The sequence below is a fragment of the Gasterosteus aculeatus genome, chromosome 10 (genome assembly GCF_964276395.1).
Source record: "Gasterosteus aculeatus chromosome 10, fGasAcu3.hap1.1, whole genome shotgun sequence".
In the NCBI taxonomy this organism is placed as follows: domain Eukaryota; kingdom Metazoa; phylum Chordata; class Actinopteri; order Perciformes; family Gasterosteidae; genus Gasterosteus; species Gasterosteus aculeatus.
The window spans coordinates 17453299-17480505 of record NC_135697.1 but is presented as its reverse complement, the minus strand read 5'-3'; the positions used below and the strand labels follow the sequence as shown (position 1 = coordinate 17480505).

Here is a 27207-nt window from a genome sequence, read left to right as displayed (position 1 = left end):
GGAGGACGCAAGTCAAGAAGTATTATGGTATGCATTTTGCCGTACACGATCATCTGACCCCGCCTGTCACCCCCCCTCCCCCTCCCCCTCCCCCCTCTGCTTATCTCCATGGCGACCAGCCGCACAGGAGCACTACTGTTACGGTCTGTGGTCCCCCCCACCGCCCACTCTTCCTTTTTGCTTGAGAAATGATATTATTATCATTATGCGATATGCAATTCTGTGAGGGTGGGAGGGGCCTGAAGAGCCGTGCACCAGGTTTCTATGACAACTGCCCCCAGTATCCCTCTGATTGGTGATTATAGGATGATACCCCCCCCCCTCCCCCACCCCTAAATGCACACATGAACACTGTGTCCATAGTCAAGGAAAAATGAGAAGTGTGGGGGAGGGGAGGAGGGGGGGGGGGGGGGGGGGCATACCAAGGGAGAGAGAAAGAAAGAGGAAGAAATGCAGAGAGAAAAAGGAAAAAGAAGATTGTTTTTTTTTTCATTTTTAAGTCGTTTCTTGTGCAGGAAGGAAGAAAGAGCACCGGGACAAAGGAGGCGGAAGAAGAAGAGGAGGAGAGTCAGAAACCACTGTAGATACAGGGTGAGGGGGGGCACCAGGGGGGGCGAGGGAGGCCTCTAGCCCATGCCGGGGGGGCGGGGCCCAAAGGGGTCAGAGGCCAAAGTATCGGGGCGCTGCAACAACATGCTGAGGTGAATCAATCTGTCAGAAGGTCAACGATTAAAAAATATCCACAATCCCACCGTGGACTCATCTGGACAATAAGACCAAACCACCAGCTGGTTTCCCTCCAAACCGGATTTACATTCTACTTTAATTCTCCTTCACATTCTACTTTCCATCAGGTCATTGATACGGTGTGTTGTTTCTAGTCATCTTCACTCTGAGGTTCACAAACTTTTGGTCGTGTCGTGTACTTTCACTGGAAACAGCCGTTTTTTAAATCTATTTTACACACTTAGCAGATTTGGTCCTGCAGTGCAACAACAACAAAAACAACAACGCACAACTCTAAGCCCCCCCCACCTGCCCCGACCATAAAGAGCATCGTCCGTCAGCTGACGTGCACATTGTTGACCCCCCTCCCCACACATGCACGCACGCACGCACACACACACACACACACGCACTCCCAGAAGCCTCTACGCGAAGCACCAACCCGCTCTTCTCTTTCTCAATGCACTACAGTCGGTCAATGGTGGGAAAAAAGATGTCTAGGACCCAGACGATTTTCCCACCATTGACTTCAATTCATGTTCCAAAGCAGCCGGTGGAGCAAGTGTGTGTGAGAGTGTGTCTGTGTGTGTAGCAGACAGCTTAACTCAGCTGTGCGCTTGGCTCTTGCACTTCTGGGCTCCCTGTTTCTTGTTTTGATGAGGGAGGTCAGAGGGGTCGGAGGGGGGGGGCGGGGGGGCAGCAGACTTCATGGTTTTGGCTATAGTTTGACCTCTGTGACCTCCACCCTGCCGGCCGTGCATGTAACCCGACTTTTTTTTCGAACCCTCCTGCTTGTATCATAAAATAAGGATGTTTTTAATCCAGTCGGCCTTCCCTCCTCTTCCTTCACGTGCGCTTGTGTTTTGATTGTGTTTCTGGTGAGGCACCTATTGAATAATACCAATAACCCCCCCCAGATGTTGAAAAATTCACCTGGGGGGGGGGGGGGGTCACTAAACTTTTGGTGACCCGACCCCCCCCCCCCCCTCCCGGGTGAATTTTCCTTTTTGGTCATCAGCCGTCTCCTTGCGTCTGCATGCCGTGCAGCCGGACTGGCACCAGTACACCAGCACGGTGTGTGTGCATACACATGCAAACATGCACACTCAAGTTGAGCAGTCATGTGGTACACACAGTTGCCATGTGACAGCTTTTCCTTTTTTCTTCTCTCTCCTTTCTCCTATCTCTCTCTCTCTCTCTCTCTCTCTGTTTTTGGAGTTATGCTTATTGAGGGATGTCAGTGACTGTGCTCATTACTATTATGGGATGCCGCACGGGGGTGGGGGGGATTGAGCGTCTCCATGGTAACCACGGTTGCTATGGGAGGGGGTGGGGTGGGGGGGGGGTGCATGGAGGAATGGGGAAGAGACTGTAGCAGACAGGGGGTGAGTTGACTATTATGGTCTGTACGTTGCAAGGTAACTATGCAGAGTGGGGGGAGGGGTGACTAAAGTGTGTGCGCGCGATTTGCGTGTGCGTGCGCGGGGCAGGAGGAGGAGGGGGGGGGGGGGGTGGGTATTATGGGATGCCTGCCCCCTGATCTCTTTGTGTGTGTGCGCGCGCGCGCGGGGTGTGTGTAGTGTGCGAGGGGGAGAAAGAGGAGACGGCGTCGTGCGCACACGCTGCCTACACACAAGAAAACACGGAAATATATTTAAATAGTATGTATACCGTTACCGTAACTTAGAACAGAGCCACCCAAGTACTGATTGATTGACAAAGTGCGCTCGGAGTTACTGGGCTGCTGTTGTTTGGAAGCTCTGTGAATCAAGTTGTGAGTATCCAGTTTGCTTTTTTATTGTTTGTAAAATATATATATGCACACACACACACACGCATGTAGAAATACTTGAGCGGGGTGAAGAGGGACCGGGTGCGGGGGCCCCGGGGTGCCGGGTTGTTACGAGGTCGGGTGCTTAGCGCGCACAGCCGGCTCCGCTTTCTGTCTCTCTTGAGTGTGCGTCGTCTCCCAATCTGAACCGGTCAAGCTCGGCTAGCACGCATGCTAATGGCACGGAAACTAACGACCGAGGCAAGATGGCATGTCAGCCCGGCGCGGAGATGGAGGGCGCCGACCGCTCCAACTTCACCGCCGCGTAAAGTTCAAACGCGCCGCCGCCTCCACGCAGCGGCCGTTTGCGGTGTTTTTACCAGTTATCTTTTAAGCTGTTAAAATATTCACTTCCGCTTGCTTTCTCTCTTTTTTTTGTTGTTGTTGTTTGTTCTTGTTTCCCTTGTCGAAACCTGGCCCGGCTGCCCTCACCCCGGCGGACTCAAGAATCGGGTCGGAACTCTGGATTATCCGACAAACACAACTTTATTTAGTTAGCTAAACTGTTAGCTAACTAAATCTAAAGTTTTTCTGCCGTCCGCTATGTCTGGAAGCGAGGATGACAGAGATGACTACGCAGCCCCCGAGGACCGGTTAATACACGGTAAGACCCGAGCTCGTTTGTTAGCTCAAATTGCTAATGTTAACAGCGGTGGTATGCTAGCATGAGCAGATGTTTTTTTTTTATTTTTTTTTTTTTTTTACATTCATATCAATCACGTTTCGTTAGCAACGCGCTAACGCTAGCCAAATGCTGCTAACCACCGGGTAGCTAATGCTAGCGGCAACAATAGCCAACTTGTACGTTTTTTTTTTTGTTTGTTTTTTTAAATGGGCTTCGCGTTGCTGTTTTACACCTTCTTTTCGTACCAGACAAAAGTATAATAATAAAACAATTTGCCGTATTACCGCAAACGCGTGGCTGGTTGGCCCGCATTTGTCCGTGAGGTCTCGCCGGCAGCGCGGCGTGTTTCCCGGGGCCTACGGTTAGCCGGCTACCGGCATTATTTACGTGTTCGATGACAAGATGGAGGCAGCCAGTTAGCTTCGGAAGCTGGATGACGTTCCGCAGCGTTTCCCTCCTCGTCCCTCTGTGTGTGTGTGTATGTGTGTGTGTGTAAAATAAAACAATGTAGTAAAAATAGTTCTTGCAGCAGATTTCGCACAAAACACTCGGACAAAACAGCAGCGACTTATTGTGAATATGTGCTGCACAAATGCATGTTTATGGTGCACGTCTGTTTTGGGGAATCGGAGCAGGTGAGAGTACTGTGTGTTTATATTGTTCCATCTCACGATCCTATATATGATTTGAATTATTATAATTGGGTTTTTTTTAATGCTGGGTGGCAGCTTAAACCAATACTAAACTAAATAATACTCTTATTTCCCCCTGAAATGTTGCAGATGAAAAGTGTATCATGGTGGTAAATAGAAATACTCAAGTGGAACTATTTTTCATAATTTATTAAACATTGAGTCGATTGTGAGAAACTAAAATGTCCTTCCCAGAAATCAAGTTAATGTCTTTTAACAGCTTATGGTTCTCTTCAGACAAAAGCAGAAAGGCCACATATTAAATTAACTCGTTTCAGCCTAAGTGACACGGTTTCATTTGCAAGTCTTTGTTTTCAAGCGGTAATTGAACCTCTTTACATTTATGGCTTTTTTTTATGTTTAACCTGAAGAAAGACCCCTCCGTTGCTCCGGTGTTCGGTTTAATCTGGTAACTGCGGCCTCTCTAGTCTCGGCCGGGCTTCACGCTCTCACACCCACCCTGTCTGTGGACAAAATATCACTTTAGCCGTAACATGCTTTTGCAAAACTGGACAGAGCTCCGTGTTTCCTCGAATCCGTCCGTCGCCACACGCAGCTTGGTCTCCTTACGATGTCATTGGAAAAGGAAGGAGAAACAGGCACATTTTTAGAGCTTCTCCCTGACCAGGTGCACCTTCGTGGCTGCTTGCCATTTACTTTTTACCAGTTGATTACATGTGTGATGCTAGGTCCCAAACGCTGCCCTGCCGCCAGGTAAATTACAACGACTAATCGCTTCAGTCTTAACCGCTGGAACCAAACTGAACGCCGGGTAGCTCAACCCACCGGCTTCTCCTCCTCGGGGCTCCTGGTGGTTTTTATTCCAGCCATCTAATCACAGATGAACAGATCGAATGTCATTTAACACCCCGTCAACGCGGTTGCAGCCCGGTGGTGGAAGAAAGAATGCTACGTCATCCCGCTTCAGTCTTTTACTTACTTGCTGGTCTCTTTGATCCCAATAGCCAGGATTGAAATGGGAATACGCTCGATACGCGTCTGACGGGACTCTTATGTGGAAAAATAAAGGAAAGAAACATCATAACAAAAGTGAGCGAAGCTGCTCAAAGGTTTTTTTGTGTGCAGCACGACACGGATGCTCGCCGCTCTTTGCCCGGCGGCGTTACCGCGTCGTCTCCTTGCGTCTCTCACCGTGTAATGCTGATTTCGCAGACGACGAGGATGGGGAGGTCTCGGAGAATGAGACCCCGAAGGTGAAGAAGAAGAAGAAGGCCAAGAAGAGCAAGGAGAGCAAGAGCAGCAAGAGGCGGTCGCGCAGAGAGGTGAGGAGGCGGATGTTGTCATCACTCGTAAACTACCTGATTTACTCAACGGCTTTTATGTCCTGTGACCCCGGTGACGTGTCGGATAGGAACCAGACCCAACCCGTGACTGTTGTAACACACTCGAAACGCCGCCGTGTGCAGCCTTTGATCATCTTCTCGTGTTGGGAAAACGGCCAAAGAAGCTAGATGCTAAAGCTCTCCTTCCTCCTTAATGTGTACATTAAACGTCTGCACTGTCTCCCTCTGAAGCTGCGAGTGCTCTAGATCTGTGTTCATTGTTATTATCAGTTTATTCCTGCAAACAACACGTAGCTCCCACCGGTGAGGAGACCCGTACACTCTAATTCCCTTTGTGCGCAGGTCCATGTAGTTAGCATGCTAGCTATCTAGCCTCTCGACCACCTTCTGTTTGTCCTTTTTTTTAAAATGTGTTTTTGTTCTAGACTGTGTTGCTTCTGCAGACTTGAAATTAAACTCTGACATTCCGATGAACCTTTGGCAGTGAGAACGGTTTCCTCTTACGATGAACCAAACGCTGCTTGTCGATGGGGGAAAACAAGGAACACGTTTACCGACATTTCACTTCTCTACCTTTGTCTTGTCTTTCTGATGAATCGGTTTGTATTTGGAGCTTTTCTTGCTTTGCGCGGAACGTCTCGGTGTCGTTCCCCCTTGTCTCTGTGAAACATGACCGTTGTCTCCGGTGACCTCGTTGCAGGAGCTCCCCGTCAGCTCCCCGGAGCCCATGGACCTGGTCGGGGCGGAGGAGGCGGAGGGCCAGCGCTCGGACAGCGAGGGCAGCGACTACACGCCGGGACGCAAGAAGAAGAGGAGGGGCGGCAGTGGCAAAGAGAAGAAGAGGAGCAGCTCCGGAGCCGAGAGGAGCAGCTCCAGGAAGAAAGAGCCGGAGCCCGAGGAGGACGACGACGACGATGACGACGACAGCTCGGTGAGGAAAACCCGGCAGTTTCTCAACGCCGCAAACCGCCGCTGATTACGGCTTCCATGTTTGAAGAATGAGGCAGGAAGTATTTATCTTCTCTGCGGGGAGAAGAGCCCCATTTACAACATATTCAGACTGTAAAGCTCTAGTAGTGATTGTGTGGAATCTAATCAAAACCACAAATTGCAAACGGTAAATGCCGACGGTCGTTTTTTTGACTTTGAGAGACGCTTTGGACGTCACCGACCGAAGTGATTTGGCTCCATGAAGATCTTTTGTACACAGAATGTTTGGCGGCGACGCAGGTTTTTCCTATTTTGTCCGTTGATTTAAAAAAACCAGATGATCGTAGAACTGGTGTTCATTTTGGTCGGTTTGGACGCGGCTGTGGCGGCGGTCAGGTGGAATTCAAAGGCCTCTCCTTAATAACCGTGTGCCGAGTTGAGGCGCTGGCGTTCTTCTGCGGCTCTTGTGTCGATGGACTCGTTTCAATTCATGGTTCTACAAGTCTTGCGCGTGTTGCAAAGCAACTCACCGCCAGAAAGGTGGAGTAACGTTTATTTTGTCGAAGACGACCTAGAGAGTGACGTCTGTGTGTGTGGAGGTTGTTGGTTTGTTTGTTTACCCGGTCTTGTTGTCTGACATGCACCTGAAGGATGGCAGAGAGGGCAATTCTAACCCAAAGAACATATTTGTCATGTATTTTCCTTCACAACTTTGTTCCCCTCGACCGGCAAACCAACGTTTGCGCAGATCCCCCTCCACGCATCGGAGGCCGTCTGCGCGGCCTTATAGTCCGCCCGTGACGGCTTGTAGAAGTGCTCATATTTCTGTGTTCCGACAAAATCTCTGATTCATTCTCTCTTCAAAAATCCTCCTTTTAAAAATGGCGGTATTATGCTGTGAAACTGGAAATCGATAACGAGGAAAACCCCTCTGGATGTTGCGTTCAGAGCGGCATCTAAAGACTGCGCCAGTCGCAGTTTATGGGCCTAAACGTAAATAACGGACGTGTTTCATTCTGTGCACCCTGATAGAAAGATCTCCCAGCGTTCCTGTGACGGTCTCGGGTCAGCGGACGCCGCGTTTTGCTCCACCTGTAAAGCCCTCTGAGGCAGATCTGTGATTTTAGGGCTGTAATGGATTGAATGGACTTGAATCCTGAGCTTTCTGCATGTTCCTCGGTGGGATTGAGGATCTACGACGTCAAACATCCCCTCTTGGCTCTTCTGGTGGAGGTTCGCGGCGGCGCCTTTGTGCTCCCCGTGTGCACCTGTAATGGAGTCGGCGCTGGTTTGACTGACAGAAATGTGATATGAGAGACAGTTAAACAAAGAGCGTGTCTGGTGGACTGGGGAGACCCGGCGACCAATAGGGGGCCTCGGTGTGTGTGTGAGGCACATATACTGTTACCATGGAAACCCTGCTTAGCGCCGCACTGCGCCTCTTGACCCTTTTTCATTTTGGGGGGGGGGGTAAACACATTTTGATTCATTGTCAGAGCCGCTTTCAGTCCCTCTAAAGCAGGTTTTGGGGGGTCGGGGGGCTGGTGGTCCCCTGCTTGGGGCCTTTTTAAACTTTAGTGCCGGTAAAAGCTCCAATTGGTAAAGATGCTGCTCTTATTGATCAAAGTGACAGTCGGAGAGAAATCGGTTTGGGTGGTTCAGCACCGCGTTTGCTACGGAGAACAATGCAAATCTACAAATGAAACAAAAGAAACATGCAACATTTCTGCTTTTCTTTGTCTGGATGTTTGTGCTGCATTATTTGCCATTTGCCATTTGGCCGGATAACCTGCAAATAAATGGTCAGTTTTACCTTTTATTAGCTTAGCTATGAATTATTATCCTTTATTATTATATAGGTTTACACGTTTGGATCAAACGACGTGTAGTGGGATAAATCAACAAACCTACAAAAGCAAGAACCATCAACTTAACGTTTTAATATTTTGGACTCTATATACTATATTGGCAGTAAATCACTAACTGAATCCCCAAAACATTTATCCCAAACCAACAGATTGTCAAACATTGTATATTGTGGCATTTGAAAAGTGAGAAAAAAAGTGATGATTATTGCTAAAATCATTATCAATATTCTTCTCGTCAATATTGATCACAATGACATCGACATGATTACTTTAAAAACAAGTGGAAATATTTTTTTTGGTTAGATTTTCACTTCAAGCCTTGTGAACGACTAGTGAGCAATTAAATCATTCAATGAGACGCAGTGAGTTGTTACGTAAAATGAGGTCCGTCGCCATGGGAACCAACGCATCTTTGAACCAACGCATCTTTCACTTCGGCGATCGCAATCTTTGTTCCTGAGATGCAGTTGGAGGTTATTTTTCTCGCGTGAACGTCGGCCGTTGTCACGGCAACACTGCCCTCGCGGTCCCTGTCAGTCATCTTTGGTCCTCGTCCCTCTGATGAAGCTCACCGCTTGTTTGTTTTTTTGTTGTTTGTTTTTTAAGGAGCCCAAGTCGTCGTCCCAGCTGCTCGACGACTGGGGCATGGAGGACATCGACCACGTCTTCAACGAGGAGGACTACCGCTCGCTCACCAACTACAAGGCTTTCAGCCAGTTCGTCCGGCCCCTCATCGCCGCCAAGAACCCCAAGATCGCCGTGTCCAAGATGATGATGGTCCTGGGCGCCAAGTGGCGAGAGTTCAGCACCAACAACCCGCTGAGGGGCGCCGCCGCCGCCAACGCGGCCCTGGCCACCGCCAACGTGCCGGCGGCGGTCGACACCATGGTGGCGGAGGTCGCGCCGGTCGCCGTGGCTCCGCCTCCCCCGCCACCGCCGCCGCCAACGCCGGTGGAAGCTCAGCAGCCCCCGCCGCCGCTACGCAAGGCCAAGACCAAGGAGGGGAAAGGTACGGTGTGGTTGTTCTTCGTCTTCCTCTCCTCTTACCTGTGACTGACGCTCCGGGTCCGTGTCGGCAGGTCCCAACGCCCGCAAGAAGTCCAAACCTACACCGAAACAACTAGAGAAGAAGAACAGCGCCAAGACGAAGAAAGTGGCTCCTCTCAAAATCAAGCTGGGGGGCTTCAGCAGCAAAAGGAAACGCTCGTCGGTACGATGCACCGCTGGCCGTTTCCGTCCCGCTCCCTGCGGCCCGCATGAGGTTGTGGACAACCAACCGTTATTTACACAACGCGCGCGTGTGTGTGTTTGTCCCGTTGGCGCAGAGCGAGGAGGACGAGCCCGAAGTGGACAGTGACTTCGAGGACGGCAGCATGAACAGCGTCTCCGTCTCCGAGGGCTCCAACAGCCGCAGCAGCCGCAGCAAGAAGAAGGCCTCCAAGAGCAAACCCAAGAAGAAGAAAGGTACTTGTGTTTCTTTTTCTGTCTGCGCCCCCCCCCCCCCCCCCCCCCCTTCATCGTCCATCAGCGGCTTCTCGGTGAGTCAGCCGATTGGCGCGTGAAGTCTGTGGAACACACACACACACACACACACACACACACACACACACACACACACACACTAGTCACTGGGCCGCTAAAGTTATATTTAGAAGGACGACATCTTGGCGTCATCGTGATGGACTAAAGAGCTCAACCGGTTCTGAGGAACTGAGGCTTTTACCTCTCTCACACACACACACACACACACACACACACACACACACACACACACACGCGTGTACGTTTTGGTTAAATATCGCTGTTACCGAGTATTCTCGCGGTGAGACGCCTTGATTTCAGTGTGGCGCTGAAAGCGGTGGAAAAGAGACGCAAGCCGGTGTCGTTTTCTTTCCTCTCACACAAACAAAAAACACGCGCTTCCCGTTTCTGACGACTGATTCCTCTCCACTGTCGCCCAGAAGCAGAGGAAGGGGACGGCTACGAGACGGACCACCAGGACTACTGCGAGGTCTGCCAGCAGGGCGGCGAGATCATCCTGTGCGACACCTGCCCCCGAGCGTACCACATGGTCTGCCTGGACCCCGACATGGAGAAGGCCCCCGAGGGCACCTGGAGCTGCCCGCACTGTGTAAGCAAACGAGGCCGGAACCATCTGATCTGAGCCTCAGAAATATATATATATATATATATATATATATATACACACACACAACTTGTGTGGTTTTACTGTCATTTATCCTGCTTTGTTTTGTCATGAGGAAAGAAAAAAACTATTCTCCGTTAGTTTTGTGTATTTATGGTTTTAACCGGCTTGATGTAATTCATCTGGCGTGTCTTTACTCCCTGTGGATGCTCGAGAGAGAAACGTCATCTCTCGGTGGGGAGGAGAGCAACTAAACCAGCAACCGTCGCTGCGTGGGCGACGTGCGCACGCGGAGCTGCTGTTACATGTTCTTCTCCTGCAGGAGAAGGAGGGCATCCAGTGGGAGGCCCGGGAGGAGGCCTCCGAGGGCGAGGAGGACATCGGCGACACCGGAGACATGGAGGAGGACGACCTGCACATGGAGTTCTGCCGGGTGTGCAAAGACGGGGGGGAGCTGCTGTGCTGCGACTCGTGCCCCTCGTCCTACCACATCCACTGCCTCAACCCGCCGCTGCCCGAGATCCCCAACGGGGAGTGGATCTGCCCCCGCTGCACGGTGAGGCTTTTCACGCCTCAAATTCAAATCATCTCAAGGCGATGTTTTTACCACATTAGTATTGGTAGTGACATCTTCGTCCTCCTTCCAGTGTCCCTCCATGAAGGGGAAGGTCCAGAAGATCCTGACGTGGCGGTGGGGCGAGGCCCCCCCTCCCACGCCGGTGCCCCGCCCCCTAGACCTGGCGGCCGACGCCCCCGACCCCAAACCACTGGCGGGCCGTCCGGACAGGGAGTTCTTCGCCAAGTGGTCCAACATGTCGTACTGGCACTGCTCCTGGGTCACCGAGCTGCAGGTGTGTGTGTGTGTGTGTGTGTGTGTGGAGCAAAACAAACAGGCCTCCCCTCCACAGGAAGACCTCCTCCCTCTCTAACCCCCCCACCCCTCCCCCCCCAGCTGGAGCTCCACTGTCAGGTGATGTTCAGGAACTACCAGAGGAAGAACGACATGGACGACCCGCCGCCCATCGACTTCGCCGAGGGCGAGGAGGATAAGAGCGTGAAGAGGAAGGCCAAGGACCCCATGTACGCACAGCTGGACGAGAAGTACCTCCGCTTCGGCATCAAGTTCGAGTGGCTGATGATGCACCGGATCATCAACCACAGGTCCGCTTCACCTCCTCCTGCTCTATGTTACACTTCTTTAACACACCGGATATGTCAACGTTTTAATGCATTTCATGAGTTTTTTGGTTTCTGCTTTAAACGACACTTCAAATCTCTGTTCAGATGTGTCATATTTCACGTGAAGAAGCGACGTGTTTTAAATGTGCTTATTTTCCAGTGTGGACAGAAAGAATAACGTCCACTACCTGATCAAGTGGAGGGAGCTGGCCTACGACCAAGCCACCTGGGAGGCCGACGACATGGACATACCCGACTACGACACCTACAAGGTGCAGTACTGGAACCACAGGTGAGGCCACGCCCCCCCTTTTTCACTTTCGCCGGCGACGATGCGGATGTGCGCGTCCGCTTTTGCTCAACTCGGCGCTGGTTTCCAGGGAGCTGATGATGGGAGACGAGGGGAAGCCGGGGAAGAAGATCAAGGTGAAGGGACGAGTGAAGCGGCCCGACCGACCCCCCGAGAACCCCGTGGTGGACGTGAGTGTCTGAAGCAATAAAAAGCAACGGCGCCGATGGACGTCTGAGGATTATTGTGGAAGAAGACGTGCATGTCGTCCTGCGCCTGTTTGTGTTGCTTTCTCACCTCTTGAATGTTTTAATGTCCCACCAGCCGACCATAAAGTTCGAGCGGCAGCCGGATTACCTGGACAGCACGGGGGGGACGCTGCACCCCTACCAGCTGGAGGGCCTCAACTGGCTGCGCTTCTCCTGGGCGCAGGGCACCGACACCATCCTGGCCGACGAGATGGGCCTCGGGAAGACGGTGCAGACCGCCGTCTTCCTCTACTCGCTGTACAAAGAGGTACACACACACACACACAGAGAAGCCACACACTCTTTGGTGGGGGGGTGGATTTGACTTTATTTATTGAATCTTTATTTTCATTTTTTTCAGCAAAAAGATTTCATTCTTTTTTTCATGATTGTGATTCAGTAATTTTCACGTTAGCTGTGAGGACTGATGGTTAATGCGGTTTTGGGCCGGGGGGAGGGGGGGGGCTGGCTCTCTGTGTAGCCCGCCTCTGATTGGTCGGCAGTCTTCCAGCCATTTTGTGTAAATCAGGTGAAATCTGACGCATTAAGTTCAATCTCAGCTCGTTGGGCGGCCCCGGCCGTGTGAGCCGCTGCCGCCCCCTGAAGGAGGGAGGCCAGAATGCACTTCCTGCCCTTCTTCTGCAGGTTCTCCTAACGTGATTTGAAATTTATTTAGTGGCTCCAACTTCTTAGATTAGATTTGTTTTCGCGGGATTCTTCTGTTGTAAAACCTCCATAGATGTTTTTTTTAATATTTCAAATTGTATATAACTGTATTTTGTGTGTGTGTGTATGTATATAGAAGATTTACTCATTAATCAAGTAGATACTAATGAGGTGATTTCAGATCCAGTCTGTAAAAATAATATCTACCTCTCGCATGAACTAATATTTATTAAATAACAATTTTTCATGAATTTTGAGCCTTTGGTGTTTTCAAATGTGGGTCTCACTTTAGTCACTTTAGTAACTGATTTTTCAGGAAAGTAGATTTTTCTTCTATTCGCTCTCCTAGTTTAATTTATCGGTTCAAAAGAAGAACAGTTTGTGGCTGTGAAATGAGTTGACCTCCTCATCCCCCACAGGGCCACTCCAAAGGGCCGTTCCTGGTCAGCGCGCCGCTCTCCACCATCATCAACTGGGAGAGGGAGTTTGAGATGTGGGCCCCCGACATGTACGTGGTGACCTACGTGGGAGACAAAGACAGCAGAGCCGTCATCCGAGAGAACGAGTTCTCCTTCGAGGACAACGCCATCCGAGGGGGGAAGAAGGCCTCTAGGATGAAGGTGGGAGGGGGCGTGATGGAAAGCTCCACCCAACTAGTTGATCCAACAGGCAGGGCTGACATCATGTTTCTTCTGCCCCCCCCCCCCCCCCCCCCCCTGCAGAAAGACTCATCGATCAAGTTCCACGTCCTGCTGACGTCCTACGAGCTGATCACCATCGACATGGCCATCCTGGGCTCCATCGACTGGGCCTGCCTGGTGGTGGACGAGGCCCACAGGCTGAAGAACAACCAGTCCAAGGTACGTGGGGGGGGGGGGGGAAGAATTGGGTTATTTGTCATCAGGTGACAGGAAATCAAATGTGAAATCAGTTCAACTAAAATGAAGGAAATATTTGTTTTAGCCGGAATAGATTGAAACGTTCAATGTTTTCATAATTGTTTCAAAGTTGACAACTTTAACTAACAAACAGCTGAAGAATATATATATTAAAGATGTGATGGAAAAAAATGAAATGAGGCCTGAAGAGACTAACGTTGAGATCTAACATTGCACCGTATTAAACTGCTGCTCTGTATTTCGTGGTTTCACTACTTCATCTCTTCTGGGGCTTTTTGTTCCACGGCCGTTTTTCTCTCTTACTCAACCGTTTTATTCCAACGGTTCATGAAGCCGTCTTAACGCGTCTGAACTGTCAACTGAAGCTTAAAAGATGCGTTTTCTTCCTGCTGTAGTTTTTCCGGGTGTTGAACAACTACCCGCTGCAGCACAAGCTGCTGCTGACTGGAACCCCCCTGCAGAACAACCTGGAGGAGCTTTTCCACCTGCTCAACTTCCTCACGCCGGAGAGGTTCAGGTACGGTCACGATGCACAAGGCAGTCGTGTGTGTTCCGCACCGGCGACTTATTACCTATGATTGTTATGAATCTTCAGGGTTCAATATATCCAGTAATTCAGAAAATAAGCTTCCACAAAAAACGCTGATTTTGTGTTTCTGAAAAGCGGTTTATTCTGCTTGGATTTAAAGCAACTTGAATCTTCTGCTAAAAGCCAAAACATCCCGTCTCACCCACCTGCGTGTCGCCCCTCAGTAAGCTGGAGATCTTCCTGGAGGAGTTCGCCGACATCGCCAAGGAGGACCAGATCAAGAAGCTGCACGACATGCTGGGTCCGCACATGCTCAGGAGGCTGAAGGCCGACGTCTTCAAGCACATGCCCTCCAAGACGGAGCTCATCGTCCGAGTGGAGCTCAGCCCTCTGCAGAAGTCGGTGTCTCTGCTTTTAGACAGCAGCCCTTTGAAAGTCAGCTATCAAAAAGAAAAGAAATAAACGTGTTTTTGTGTCACAGGAAATACTACAAATTCATCCTGACGAAAAACTTTGAGGCTCTGAACACCAAAGGAGGAGGAAACCAGGTTTCTCTGCTCAACGTGGTGATGGACCTGAAGAAGTGCTGCAACCACCCCTACCTCTTCCCCACGGCCGCCATCGTACGAACGCCGCCGTCGCAAGAAAACGCATTGAAAACTTCCCGGAACTCTCAAAACCTAAAAAGGTGTGTTTGATCCGCTTGCAAACAGGAAGCTCCGAAGATGCCAAACGGGATGTACGACGGAAACTCTCTGACGAAGGCTGCGGGGAAGCTGACGCTGCTGCAGACGATGATGAGGAAGCTGAAGGCCGGAGGGCACCGGGTGCTCATCTTCTCTCAGGTGAGAGGCCGGATGTTTAGTGCCGACTTTATTTGGCGCCCAAGTTGATCCTGTTAAGAATTGTCTGCGAGGTTGTAGAACTATAAATCTCTAAATAAAATAAAAGGCCAGACTTGTGAGCTTCTCATCCTCGTTCTGCTGCAGATGACCAAGATGTTGGACTTGCTCGAGGACTTCCTGGAGAACGAGGGCTACAAGTACGAGAGGATCGACGGCGGCATCACCGGAGGGATGAGACAGGAAGCCATCGATCGCTTCAACGGTGAGACCGCGAGCGCCACCTTGTATTTCTTCTTCTCCTCTCGGCTTCCGGTAGACTTCCAGGTCGCTAATCTGCAAGCGGATCGTCTCTCTCCTCCAGCTCCTGGCGCGCCGCAGTTCGCCTTCCTGCTGTCGACGAGGGCCGGCGGTCTGGGCATCAACTTGGCCACCGCCGACACGGTCATCATCTACGACTCCGACTGGAACCCCCACAACGACATCCAGGTGCGCCGCTCGCTCCTCGTGATGCCGCAGGGAATCTGACTCCACCCCGACCTTTCTTCTTTGTATTGAGCCGCTGGAAATGTTTGTTTGTTTGTTTTCAGGCCTTCAGCAGAGCTCATCGCATCGGGCAGAACAAGAAGGTGATGATCTACCGCTTCGTCACCAAGGCCTCGGTGGAGGAGAGGATTACTCAGGTAAACGGGGCCGAGGATCACAACCTTTAGACCCGCCCCTCTGGCTGGAGTGATGCCGAGTGATACAGATGCTTCCATCTGGCCACTGTTATTATTTACTTGCTGTTTGTATGCCTGGTGAAATAAGGCCATTGGCAATAAGAAGATGATGAATACCAACTTATCAATTTGCTCTTTCTGTCATTCAGGTCGCCAAGAAGAAGATGATGCTGACTCACCTGGTGGTCCGACCTGGTCTCGGATCCAAGACGGGCTCCATGTCCAAACAGGAGCTGGACGACATCCTGAAGTTCGGGACGGAGCAGCTCTTCAAGGACGAGTTCGACGGCGGTCTGGGTGAGTTTGTTCTTTAAACGCAGCGGGGAAGAGCGGAGGACTATTGGGAAGTGGAACGTGCTCATGACTCGGTGTGGACGTCCAGGTGAGAACAAGAACAAGGAGGAGGACAGCAGCGTCATTCACTACGACGAGAAGGCCATCGACCGCCTGCTGGACCGCAACCAGGACGCCACGGAGGACAAGGAGCTGCAGAGCATGAACGAGTACCTGAGCTCCTTCAAGGTGGCTCAGTACGTGGTCAAGGACGAGGAGGAGGAGGTGAGCGACCACGAGAGCGCTTTAAAATCCTCGCCCTGGTTCACTGCCCTCAGCAACCGCTTTATATATATATATATATATGTTTTTTTTCCCCCTCGCTCAGGAGGAGGAGGTGCAGCGGGAGATCATCAAGCAGGAGGAGAGCGTGGACCCCGACTACTGGGAGAAGCTGCTGCGCCACCATTACGAGCAGCAGCAGGAGGATCTGGCCCGAAACCTGGGCAAAGGCAAACGCATCCGCAAGCAGGTGAACTACAACGACGGCTCCCAGGAAGACAGAGGTAAGAACGGAGGTAATCTTTGCTTTTTATTACTTCTTAGCTTTCAGAATGAGTGCAATGAAGTGTGTGTTGTCTGGGGTTTTGTTATTATTATTTTTATTTTTAATATATTTTTTTTGTTCTCGTTTTTTAAATTTCTTTCTTTTTTTTGTCACCGTACCCTTAAAATGCCCACTGAATATTCGTCACATCTGACTTTACCCATAATGCACTGCCATGATCTCAGCCCGTTTGGCGCGAGGACACTGCCGGAAAACGCTTTGTTCGTTCATGATGCATAAACAATAAACAACGTGTAAGAGGTTCAGACCCAGAGTGTATGTTTGATTAGTAACAAAAATATCTCTGTGTTCCTCGACGGCCATTTAACAAAATAAATGTCTCTTGTTTCCATTTCGAAGCCGATTGGCAGGACGACCAGTCTGACGGCCAATCGGATTACTCGGTGGCGTCTGAGGAGGGAGACGAGGACTTTGACGAGCGAACGGAAGGTAACTCCACGTTAAAGTCATTTTTAAATATAAAAATAGACGAAACGGTGAACGAAAAGAAACCAGAAAAAGCATCAAGATTCGGCTTCAAACATTCCCAGTTTCCTTGAAGCTTTCTAGCGTATCAAAAGGATGCTTCTCTCTTCCTGCGGTTTCCTGGTTCTTCAAACCTAAAAGCAACAAAACAAACCGTAGAAAACACTAAAGACGTGAGCGAGTCGCCTTAATCGCCTCCTCGGCTTCTTCTTCTGCAGCCAACTCTCGCCGGCCGAGCAGGAAGGGCCTGAGGAACGACAAAGACAAGCCGCTGCCCCCCCTGCTGGCCAGGGTGGGAGGCAACATCGAGGTGAGGCGCTTCATCCTCTCGACTGCATTGACCCCCCCCCCCCCCCCCCCCCTCCTAAAAGTACCTGCAAAATGAAACCCTGCCCCCCCCCCCCCCCCCCCCCCCCCCCCTCCCCTCCAGGTGTTGGGCTTCAACTCTCGGCAGAGGAAGGCCTTCCTGAACGCAGTGATGCGTTATGGGATGCCCCCCCAGGACGCCTTCACCACCCAGTGGCTGGTCCGGGACCTGCGGGGGAAATCTGAGAAAGAGTTCAAGTAAGAAACGTCTGAGGAAAACCAGAATGTGCAGATTCTACACGTTGGTCTTATTCTAATGCACGTGCGCTTTTATTTAAGTCATTTACGGCTGTTTTTATTTTGCTTACTTACATTTAGTGATGAAATGTTAAATAATCCCCCCGCCCCCCTCAGGGCGTACGTCTCCCTCTTCATGCGTCACCTCTGCGAGCCCGGCGCCGACGGGGCCGAGACCTTTGCCGACGGCGTCCCCAGAGAAGGGTTGTCACGGCAACACGTTCTCACGCGCATCGGCGTCATGTCGCTCATTCGCAAGAAGGTAAAAAAATAAATAAAAAAAACACGAGCTGGACTTTTCTACTTGTGTGTCTGGATCCGCGAACCCGTGGTTTCTAATGCTGATGTTGAAGTTCTCGCTTGCTTCGCCTCCGTCATCCAGGTGCAGGAGTTCGAGCACGTGAACGGCCAGTGGTCGATGCCCTGGATGGCCGAGCTGGAGGAGAGCAAGAAGGCGGCGGCGGCGGGTCAGCCCGACTCGCCCGGCAAGACCCCGTCCACCGGCACGCCGGCCGACACGCAGCCCAACACGCCCGCCCCGGGTAAGGCCCCCCCCCCCCCCCCCCCCCCCCGCTCCTCGCCGCGCACGCACCCGAGGGAGGCCCGCCGGAAGCGACCTAATGAGGTTTTTTTGGGGTCCCTTTCCACAGGTGACGACTCAAAGATGGAGGAGACCGCGAAGGACCCGGAGGAGGTGAAGAAGGAGGGCGAGGCGGAGAAGAACGGCAAAGAGGTCGACGAGGTGAAGACGCGTTGAGCGCTCTGGATAGAAGCAGGATCTTTTCTTTTTTTTTATATATATATAGATTCTTATTTCGAAATGTTCTCCCTCCCCAGGTGATCGCCATCCCAGACGACGAGGACGAGGACGACGAGGAGGAGGAGCAGAAGAGTCCGGAGCCGGAGAGCAAGAAGAACGGCGAGGAGCCGATGGAGACGGACAAGCCCGGCAACGGGGAGGCCGACAAGGAGAAGGAGGCCGAGGAAGGGACCAAGAGTTCGGAGGGAGGAGAGGACACAAAGTCCACGCCGGAGGCCAAGGCAGAGGGGTCAGAGGTCAAACCAGAGGACGCCGAGGTCAAAGGTAAAACTCCTCCTCTTTTCTTGAGGGGCGCTTGTTGTTGTTTCGTTTGGGACGTTAACGAACGTACACCTTTTTATTCTTAAATGGGATTTTTCTGTGCTGCAGCAGAAGAAAAGAAAGAAGAAAAGATGGACGTCGCGCTTCCCGCTGATGAAAAGAAAGGTGGCGAGCGCGTTTCCTCACCTTCGACCCGCAGCCGCTCTTCACGCGCTCTTTTGTGTGCGTCTTTTTAAATGGCGTCTCCTTTTGTTCCTCCTGCAGCCGATCTGAAGGACGAGAAGGAGCCTCTGAAGGCGGAGGACGTCGCCAAACTGCAGAACGGAGATGGCAGCAAAGAGGGCGGAGCAACGGCCGCCGCCGCCGCCCCTCCTCCTCTCGCCGCCTCGACCGCAGCAGCAGTCATCGCTGCCGCCAGCAGCGAGGAGAAGAAGAAGGCGAAGAGCCGGTTCATGTTCAACATCGCTGATGGGGGATTCACAGGTATGCGCGCACACACACACACACACACACGCGTTCACCTGCTGACCCTCCTCTGTCCTCTTTCAGAGCTTCACTCATTGTGGCAGAACGAGGAGCGCGCCGCCACGGTGACCAAGAAAACCAACGAGATCTGGCACCGTCGCCATGACTACTGGCTGCTGGCCGGCATCATACAGTATCCTCTTTTTTACCGCCTGTGATTCTCATGTGGGCTGCGATGGGGATTTGAAGGTGTTTGGTTTGAGGCACTGAGGAAGAGTTGCTGCCCTTGACCTCCTCTCAGACACGGCTACGCCCGCTGGCAGGACATCCAGAACGACGTCAAGTTCGCCATCCTCAACGAGCCCTTCAAGGGGGAGATGAACCGGGGGAACTTCCTGGAGATCAAGAACAAGTTCCTCGCCAGGAGGTTCAAGGTAGGCGTTATTTTCACTTCCTCTAAAAAATGTTTGCGTATGTCACCTGTGAAAATTGGTCAAATCTGACGTCATTCTTATCATCATTTATACATTTCATATATATGACCCCCCCCCCCCCCCACTTTCTCGTGCAGCTGTTGGAACAGGCGCTGGTGATCGAGGAGCAGCTGCGTCGCGCCGCTTACCTCAACATGTCCGAGGACCCCTCGCACCCCTCCATGGCCCTCAACACGCGCTTCAGCGAGGTGGAGTGCCTGGCCGAGTCGCACCAGCACCTCAGCAAGGAGTCCATGTCCGGGAACAAGCCGGCCAACGCCGTCCTGCACAAAGGTGAGGCGGGGCGGCGACACCTCCTGCCGATGGGCAACCTCTGAAACCCGATGTCTTAAAGCTGCATCCTCTGTAGTGACCAGCAGGGGGCGACTCCTCTCTGCTCCCATAGACGTCTATGAGGAAATGACTCTACTTCTCTGTAGTGACCAGCAGGGGGCGACTCCTCTGCTCCCATAGACGTCTATGAGGAAATGACTCTACTTCTCTGTAGTGACCAGCAGGGGGCGACTCCTCTGCTCCCATAGACGTCTATGAGGAAATGACTCTACTTCTCTGCAGTGACCAGCAGGGGGCGACTCCTCTGCTCCCATAGACGTCTATGAGGAAATGACTCTACTTCTCTGCAGTGACCAGCAGGGGGCGACTCCTCTGCTCCCATAGACGTCTATGAGGAAATGACTCTACTTCTCTGCAGTGACCAGCAGGGGGCGACTCCTCTGCTCCCATAGACGTCTATGAGGAAATGACTCTACTTCTCTGTAGTGACCAGCAGGGGGCGACTCCTCTGCTCCCATAGACGTCTATGAGGAAATGACTCTACTTCTCTGTAGTGACCAGCAGGGGGCGACTCCTCTGCTCCCATAGACGTCTATGAGGAAATGACTCTACTTCTCTGTAGTGACCAGCAGGGGGCGACTCCTCTGCTCCCATAGACGTCTATGAGGAAATGACTCTACTTCTCTGCAGTGACCAGCAGGGGGCGACTCCTCTGCTCCCATAGACGTCTATGAGGAAATGACTCTACTTCTCTGTAGTGACCAGCAGGGGGCGACTCCTCTGCTCCCATAGACGTCTATGAGGAAATGACTCTACTTCTCTGCAGTGACCAGCAGGGGGCGACTCCTCTGCTCCCATAGACGTCTATGAGGAAATGACTCCACTTCTGTCTTGATTTATTCCCTCAGTAAACATTGTAAATCTCTAGTTTCATGTCTTCTAGTGATGTTCATTCAGTAAATTATGGTCCATTATTTTGATAACAGCGCCATTCCTCCTCAACCCAAATATTGTCACGTCTGTTCACTGGTTGCATATCTACATTTGATGATCTGTGTAGTAAACGGTAGAAGAAGACTACTGGGAAAACTGACTCATCTTTTTTTTTTTTTTTTCCTCTCTCAGTGCTGAAGCAGCTGGAGGAGCTGCTCAGCGACATGAAGGCGGACGTCACCCGCCTCCCAGCAACCATCGCCCGGATTCCGCCGGTCGCCGTTCGGCTCCAGATGTCAGAGAGGAACATCCTGAGCCGGCTGGCGAGCCGAGGGCCGGAGACGCAGACGCAGTCACAGACGCAACAGGTAGGAAAACCCAAAAAAGAAATATTCCCCAACACTGTTCCTAGAGATCTGATGGCTAAGACGATGTGTGTGTGTGTGTGTCTGTGTGCGTGCGCCCCCCCCCAGATGTCACAGCAGTAGACTGGAACTCTGCACTTCACCTCGGAGAAAAAGCCCTGCCTCACCTCGACATTCCTGATTGGTGCACAGCAGAATGACAGACAGCACGCTCAAGCTTGAAGCCACGCCCAGCCCCCCCACGCCCCCAAAAAACAGACATTAAACAGTTTTTCTGGAGGATCGAATCCCTTCCCCGAATTTTGAGGCCGTGGACAGAAAAGCTATTTTATTTTTTTTCCTCCTTTTTTCAATTTCTGTATTAATATTATTGATATAATGTTATTATTATGGTTTTTTTGGGACCTAAATAAAAAAAATGAAACAAATGTGGTAAGTTGGGTGAACATTAAGGTGTGATTTAATATCTGCGGTTGCATGAACACTTTCAAATTTATAAATCTGATTTATATTTTGGAGGCGGAGCTTCTAGAGTCACCTTTTAAACTCCTACTGGTCCGTTTCAGGTGTTTTTCTTCAGATTAGGCAAACTGGCTCCAGCTCAGTTATTACATTTTAGTACGTTTCATTATGTACATTTGAATCTACTTTCTGACATGCATTAATTCCTTAAGCATGTCACTTTGATGACATTCACTTTACACTAAAATATGTGAAATATAGTCACGTATTCATTTTGGTGAGATTTTGGTGTTTACAGCGTAAATCAGAGCAACAACTCGACATCTCTGCTGCAAACATGAATTTATTTGAATTCACAGAATAACGGAAGAGAACTTCCAACGTTAAATGTTTTGCATCCGGCAGAGCCGAAGAACCGTTGATGCTGATTTTCAGACATTCTGATATAAATATCTACAGTTTACACACGAGTCACATTCCGAGCACGGAAACGTTCAGACGAGAAAACACAAGTTGGGACAACGTGACGACAAAAACTGAACATCCGACATTAAAATCTTCATTGTTTCCGTGGAAACGCATCAGCTGCAGTACCGATGCTGACAGCAGGGGGCGACAATCCCGAACAAGAACAACACGGCTGCACGAAGAGCAATAAAACGAAGGAGAAAAATCCATTTGAATAAGCTGTTTGCTGTTGTTTCGGTTCAATATCTCTTTAATTGTAATGTGAAATATCAGCTGACTTCCTCACGTTCATTAGCAAAGCAGTGGACCTTTATTGTGGCGGGGTTGGTTCAAAACTGTTGTTCAAGAATGGCTTTAAACATTTTGCGGGGAGCAAGTAGGGGTCAGGTGTCTTTGCTCAGGGACACTTCGAGGTGGGACGTGGAGCAGCCGGGGCTCGAACTGCCAACCTTACGGTTCCCAGTGCTCCCTCTCTCCTCCACCCGCCACCATCATTACATTTAATAACCAATAATCAATCCTGGACACACGATCAATGTGACTTTTATAAAAGACGAGGGATTCACTTTTTTTTGTATCAACTTCAAATTATTTAACTTTCCCAGTTGGGTCGACCCCGAAAATCCTGAAACATTCCGTCCGCTCGGGCCTCCTGCCTGAGGGAGGCTTTGCCCGAGGAGCCGGGACGACCGAAGGAGGCGCCGCAGGGTTTCTGAGGAGCGGCAGCAGGAGCAGAGGAGGGGGGGGAGGAGGAGGAGGTGCATGTCCGTCCCTGAAGACACGCTCAGTAGAAGAAGTACACTGAGGAGGAAGAGTGGAGGAGTTCATGGAGACACTGCTTCAAGTGATCTTTTCAAATCTACGGGATTATATAATACTGTTGAAGGATGGACGTGTGTGTGTGTGTGTGTGTGTGACGGAAGGATGTGTGATTACTTACTGAAAATTACTCCGAAACAAATGAGACCAATAATTGCCATGATGATCATCATCTGCAGGAAAAACACAAAGAATAAAATGAGTTTCATTTTACTTTATTTCACTAAAAGGAATGCATGACATGAGCTGGAGAAGAAGAGACATTTATATGTTCATATCATATTTGATATATTGGGTGTGTGTTAGTGGGAGACATCCGGCTGCAGTAAATTCTCACGTATCTCCTAAAGCGTCTGCAGTGTTTGTCCGTCCAACAGAAGGAAATGGTCCATTTGTCGGGGACGGTTTTCAGCGTATTAATCCACATTTGGTGCTCTGGTGTTTGAGGGGTTGAGTTTAAATAAATGACCGTCTGAGTGACGTGATGAAGAAGCTCATTCAGGTGTTTTTCAGCTTTTCTGACACCTGAATGAAGGTAGAGGTTTTAGAGGTTGACACATTGCGGCTGTAACTGCAGGGTCCTCTCAAGGATACAAGGACCAGCGTGTGTGTGTGTGTGTGTGTGAGGGGGGGGGGGGGTTACATCACAAACCACAGCTGTCTTTTTAATCCCAGACTGTCACTCTAATCCAGATTGGGATTTCTCTCTGACTTCCTGGTGCTTTTCACTCCCCCGCCTCCCTGAACGCCAGCCTCTGATTGGACGATTGCCCCGGCAGAGGGACGCGAGGACGGAGGGGAGCGGGGGACAAAGATGGCGGCTGGAGGGCGAAAATCCGGGTCAAACCGATCCAGCAGCAGGTCGTTAAAGTTCATTTGTCTGAACCGACGACACGCGACGAGGAACCCGGTTGTGTTTTTGTTAATCGTGTCTGGATGTGATTGAATGAATACCCCCAAAACATCAGCTGCTAGCCGCTAGCTGGTGGCCTGATGCATGATGGGAGGAGCCGCGCCCACCTTGCAGTTCTTCCACCAGTACTTGTTCTTCAGCTTGGCGGCGCTGCTCTCGAACTGCGAGGCTCCGGCCTGCAGCGCGTCGGCCCGGTCGTCCAGCTCCGACAGCTTCTGGTCCCGCTCCAGGACTTTGTCCACGTTCACGCGCATGATGTCCACCACCTGACGGACGGATCACACCTTCATCCATTGCTCCGCCCCTCCCCTCCCCCCCCGCCCTCCCCGCCCACCTCTTCAACGCCCCTCTCCTCACCTCGTCCACCTGAGCCTGCGTCTGCTGCAGGCGTCTGTTGCTGGTGAGGTTGGGGGCCGCCGCCGCGGCGCCCCCCTCGCCGTCGGGCCCCCCGCCGGTACCTGCTGCATCTGGAGTCGACCTGCGGGCCGGAGGGGGAGGGGGGTAAGGGGGGGGGGGCAAAAGGGAACGACGACATGAAAATGTAAAAACAGAAACGAGTCCTCGATGAAACAGATGTTTGATGTTTGATGAGAAGCGAGAACACAAACATGTTCATGGCACAACAGACAACGTAACAAAGCTACACACAAACGCACAAACAGAAACCCTTTTTCTTGAAGTAGAACTAAGCGGATCCTTTCAACGTTTACGATGGTAATCAAATACACACTGGAGGTACTTGTACCTTATTCTAGTATTCGTTTGACAGCTGTTGATACTTTGCAAGTAAAGGAGATTTAAAATGTTACCGAGCAGGATACATAATAAAAATATAAATCTGATATAAAGCGTTTGAGGTTTGAACTTTTGTTACTTTGCATATATTTAATTAATACCACTTATCATTAACAGTAACATTTGGAATTGACTTGTAATACTTTCTGGAATACGTGATGTCCGAACAGCGGCTTGTTTTCCAAAAGCAAAATGGAGAAAGATTAGTGCGGATGGAGGCTGAGGGGGATGGACGCCCCCCCCCCTCCACCCCGCCCCCCCGGGGGGAGAAATACATCAAATAAAACGTATATTTCATCATCTGCGTTGGTTCTTTTCTCAGTAAAGTTCTCGCAGTTTTACGCGACATTTGAAGCATGTTCATGTATTTTACAGCTGAATTAAATAAAATGTGCATTTGTTTGACGCCTTAAATTGTTTCGTGTTGTATTTATATTTATACATTTATATTTGTATCCGGACAAACGACGGTTTCCTTCCAGCAACTCGAGCGTTGTGAAAACCAAAACCAAAGAAGGTTCAGAATCGAGGAAACGTGGATCCGAAAGAAGAATCCGTGCTTTCAACAAGTCGAACAACAATAACAACAACAACAACAACAACGCGACAACAACAACAACGCGTGAAGCGATCAAAAGAGGATCGACTTCTGATCGTAAATCAATATTTATTTAATATACGCGATGTAATAAAACCAAAAGGACGGAATATGGTGAGTACTCACATCTCAGCGGCAGGAGGATGGAGATAATCTGAGTGTGGGGGGGGGGGGGGGGGGGGGGTTATTGTTGAACAGCTGACCCGAACTGACCAATGGGAGCCTTTAATCACGGTGAGTCAAACATACAAACATAGAAATCAATATTTGACCTACCGGGTGACGTCAGCGCCCGGGGGGTCAGGGGTCAGGGGGGGCTTCTTTCACCCTCTTATTGAAACAATTACTCTGCAGTATCAATATGGATGGAGATGTAATTGATAAAAAAGTAAACATGTGAGGAAAAGCTTTAATATGTGAATCATATTTTCCGCTATGGATTGAATGAAAAAACGGATATAAACAAATATAAACTATGTAAACAGAATCCAGATAAATGAAAAATAAATCAAAAAATAAGGTACAAGTCACAGTGTAGTTAAAAGAAGTCATAGTATAGCATGTCAAAAATACAGTGTAGTATATTATGTTAAAATCAAGGTCAGAGTACATCATGTTGAAATAATGAATAAAATATGATTTGTCAGGATCAGGAAACATTTATTGCCAAAATATGTCAAACATACAAGGAATTTGTCTTGGCGGTTGGTGCGTGACAACAATAGACAACAAGACAGCAGTGCACAAGTAACAAAATAAAATGAAATGCTAATGCAATGGGTTAGTAGAATAAGGCTATGGGTTAGTATAAAATAAGAAGTTAAAAATTAAAAATATTAAAAAAGTTACAAAATATTAAAAAATAAAGTGACAAACAAGTGACAAAGTGACAAGTGACAACAAAGTATCGAGTGATGAATGACAGTTAAAGTGACATGTGCAGTATGAGGGGGAGTGACCTGTGGAGTGTTATAGTCAGGCAGTGGGGGACCGGCTCTGTTGATGAGCCCGACTGCCGACGGGAAGAAACTGTTGGTGTGGCGGGAGGTCTTAGTCCTGATGGACCTCAGCCTCCTGCACATGGAAGGGGCACAAACAGGTTTTGTCCGGGGTGGGAGGGGTCGGCTGCCATCTTTTTAGCTCGCTTCAGAGACCTGGAAGCGAACAAGTCCTGCAGGGACGGCAGATTGCAGCCGATCAGCCTCTCTGCAGAGCGGAGGACACGCTGCAGCCTGCCCTTGTCCTTGGCTGTGGCTGCAGCGTACCAGACGCTGATGGAGGAGCAGAGGATGGACTCCATGATGGCCGTGTAGAAGTGGACCATCATTGTCTTTGGCAGGTTGAGTTTCTTCAGCTGCCTCAGGAAGAACAACCTCTGCTGAGCCTTCTTGGTGATGGAGCTGATGTTCAGCTCCCACTTGGGGTCCTGGGTGATGATGGAGCCCAGGAAACGGAAGGAATCCACAATAGTGACGGGGGAGTCACACAGGGTGATGGGGGAGGGTGGGGCTCTGTTCCTCCTGAAGTCCACAACCATCTCCACTGTCCCAGCTTCACGTGCTGCTTCCTGTCAGACAGGAAGTCTGTGATCCACTTGCAGGTGGAGTCGGGCGGTGCAGCAGGGAGAGTTTGTCCTGCAGCAGAGACGGGATGATGGTGTTGAAAGCAGAGCTGAAGTCCACAAACAGGATCCTGGCGTAGGTTCCTGGGGAGTCCAGATGCTGGAGGATGTAGTGGAGGGCCATGTTGACAGCATCGTCCACAGACCTGTTGGCTCTGTAGGCGAACTGCAGGGGGTCCAGGACGGGGTCAGTGAGGGACTTCAGGTGGGACAGGACTAGCCGTTCAAAAGACTTCATGACTACAGAGGTCAGGGCGACGGGCCTGTAGTCATTGAGTCCTGTGATCCTGGGCTTCTTGGGGACAGGGATGATGGTGGAGGCCTTGAAGCAGGCTGGTACGTGGCATGTCTCCAGGGAGGTGTTGAAGATGTCAGTGAACACCGGAGACAGCTGGTCAGCACAATGCTTCAGGGAGTGAGGGGAGACGGAGTCCGGGCCGGCTGCCTTACGGGGA

General features: G+C 50.5%; 2 protein-coding genes across 10 annotated transcripts; one reads left to right on the top strand and one right to left on the bottom strand.

The window, feature by feature from the left end:
• The first annotated feature begins 1820 nt into the window (after positions 1-1820).
• On the top strand, positions 1821-21504 carry LOC120827048 (chromodomain-helicase-DNA-binding protein 4). 9 transcript variants are annotated; one of them, XM_078080966.1, is made up of 40 exons: positions 1821-2111; positions 3005-3161; positions 5048-5157; positions 5879-6109; positions 8583-8985; positions 9056-9186; positions 9302-9440; positions 9941-10107; positions 10445-10678; positions 10770-10973; positions 11075-11283; positions 11462-11593; positions 11682-11781; positions 11915-12106; positions 12924-13124; positions 13227-13364; positions 13799-13920; positions 14157-14330; positions 14414-14555; positions 14646-14777; positions 14922-15039; positions 15139-15263; positions 15365-15457; positions 15646-15793; positions 15879-16054; positions 16158-16347; positions 16737-16826; positions 17081-17172; positions 17293-17426; positions 17583-17727; positions 17848-18007; positions 18116-18207; positions 18303-18549; positions 18655-18711; positions 18811-19029; positions 19096-19204; positions 19313-19445; positions 19583-19778; positions 20904-21079; positions 21185-21504. In XM_078080966.1, the coding sequence occupies exons 2-40, from the start codon at positions 3101-3103 to the stop codon at positions 21197-21199; spliced, it is 5937 nt and encodes a 1978-aa protein (XP_077937092.1). In that variant the 5' UTR covers positions 1821-2111; positions 3005-3100; the 3' UTR covers positions 21200-21504. The 9 variants fall into 9 exon arrangements, with proteins under 9 accessions (XP_077937092.1, XP_077937095.1, XP_077937088.1 ...); XM_078080969.1 differs by having other exon boundaries at positions 9938-10107; positions 16158-16335; XM_078080962.1 differs by having other exon boundaries at positions 9938-10107.
• Positions 21505-21860: 356 nt separating this feature from the next.
• LOC120827039 (vesicle-associated membrane protein 2) lies at positions 21861-25290 on the bottom strand. The gene is made up of 5 exons (XM_040189688.2): positions 25258-25290; positions 24096-24216; positions 23846-24004; positions 22947-22998; positions 21861-22807 (listed from the first exon to the last, which is right to left on the bottom strand). Coding segments are annotated over exons 1-5 (351 nt in total). The 5' UTR covers positions 25260-25290; the 3' UTR covers positions 21861-22790.
• Between the last annotated feature and the right edge of the window lie 1917 nt (positions 25291-27207).

Coding starts and splice junctions, on each gene's coding strand:
- LOC120827039 (XM_040189688.2), bottom strand. Junction 24,005..24,095: donor CGCAGGCTCAGGTGGACGAG/GTGAGGAGAGGG, acceptor TCCGTCCGTCAG/GTGGTGGACATCATGCGCGT. Junction 22,999..23,845: donor ACTGGTGGAAGAACTGCAAG/GTGGGCGCGGCT, acceptor TTTTTCCTGCAG/ATGATGATCATCATGGCAAT.
- LOC120827048 (XM_078080962.1), top strand. CDS start 3,101: ATGTCTGGAAGCGAGGATGACAGAGATGACTACGCAGCCCCCGAGGAC. Junction 6,110..8,582: donor ACGATGACGACGACAGCTCG/GTGAGGAAAACC, acceptor TTGTTTTTTAAG/GAGCCCAAGTCGTCGTCCCA. Junction 17,427..17,582: donor AAATCTGAGAAAGAGTTCAA/GTAAGAAACGTC, acceptor CGCCCCCCTCAG/GGCGTACGTCTCCCTCTTCA.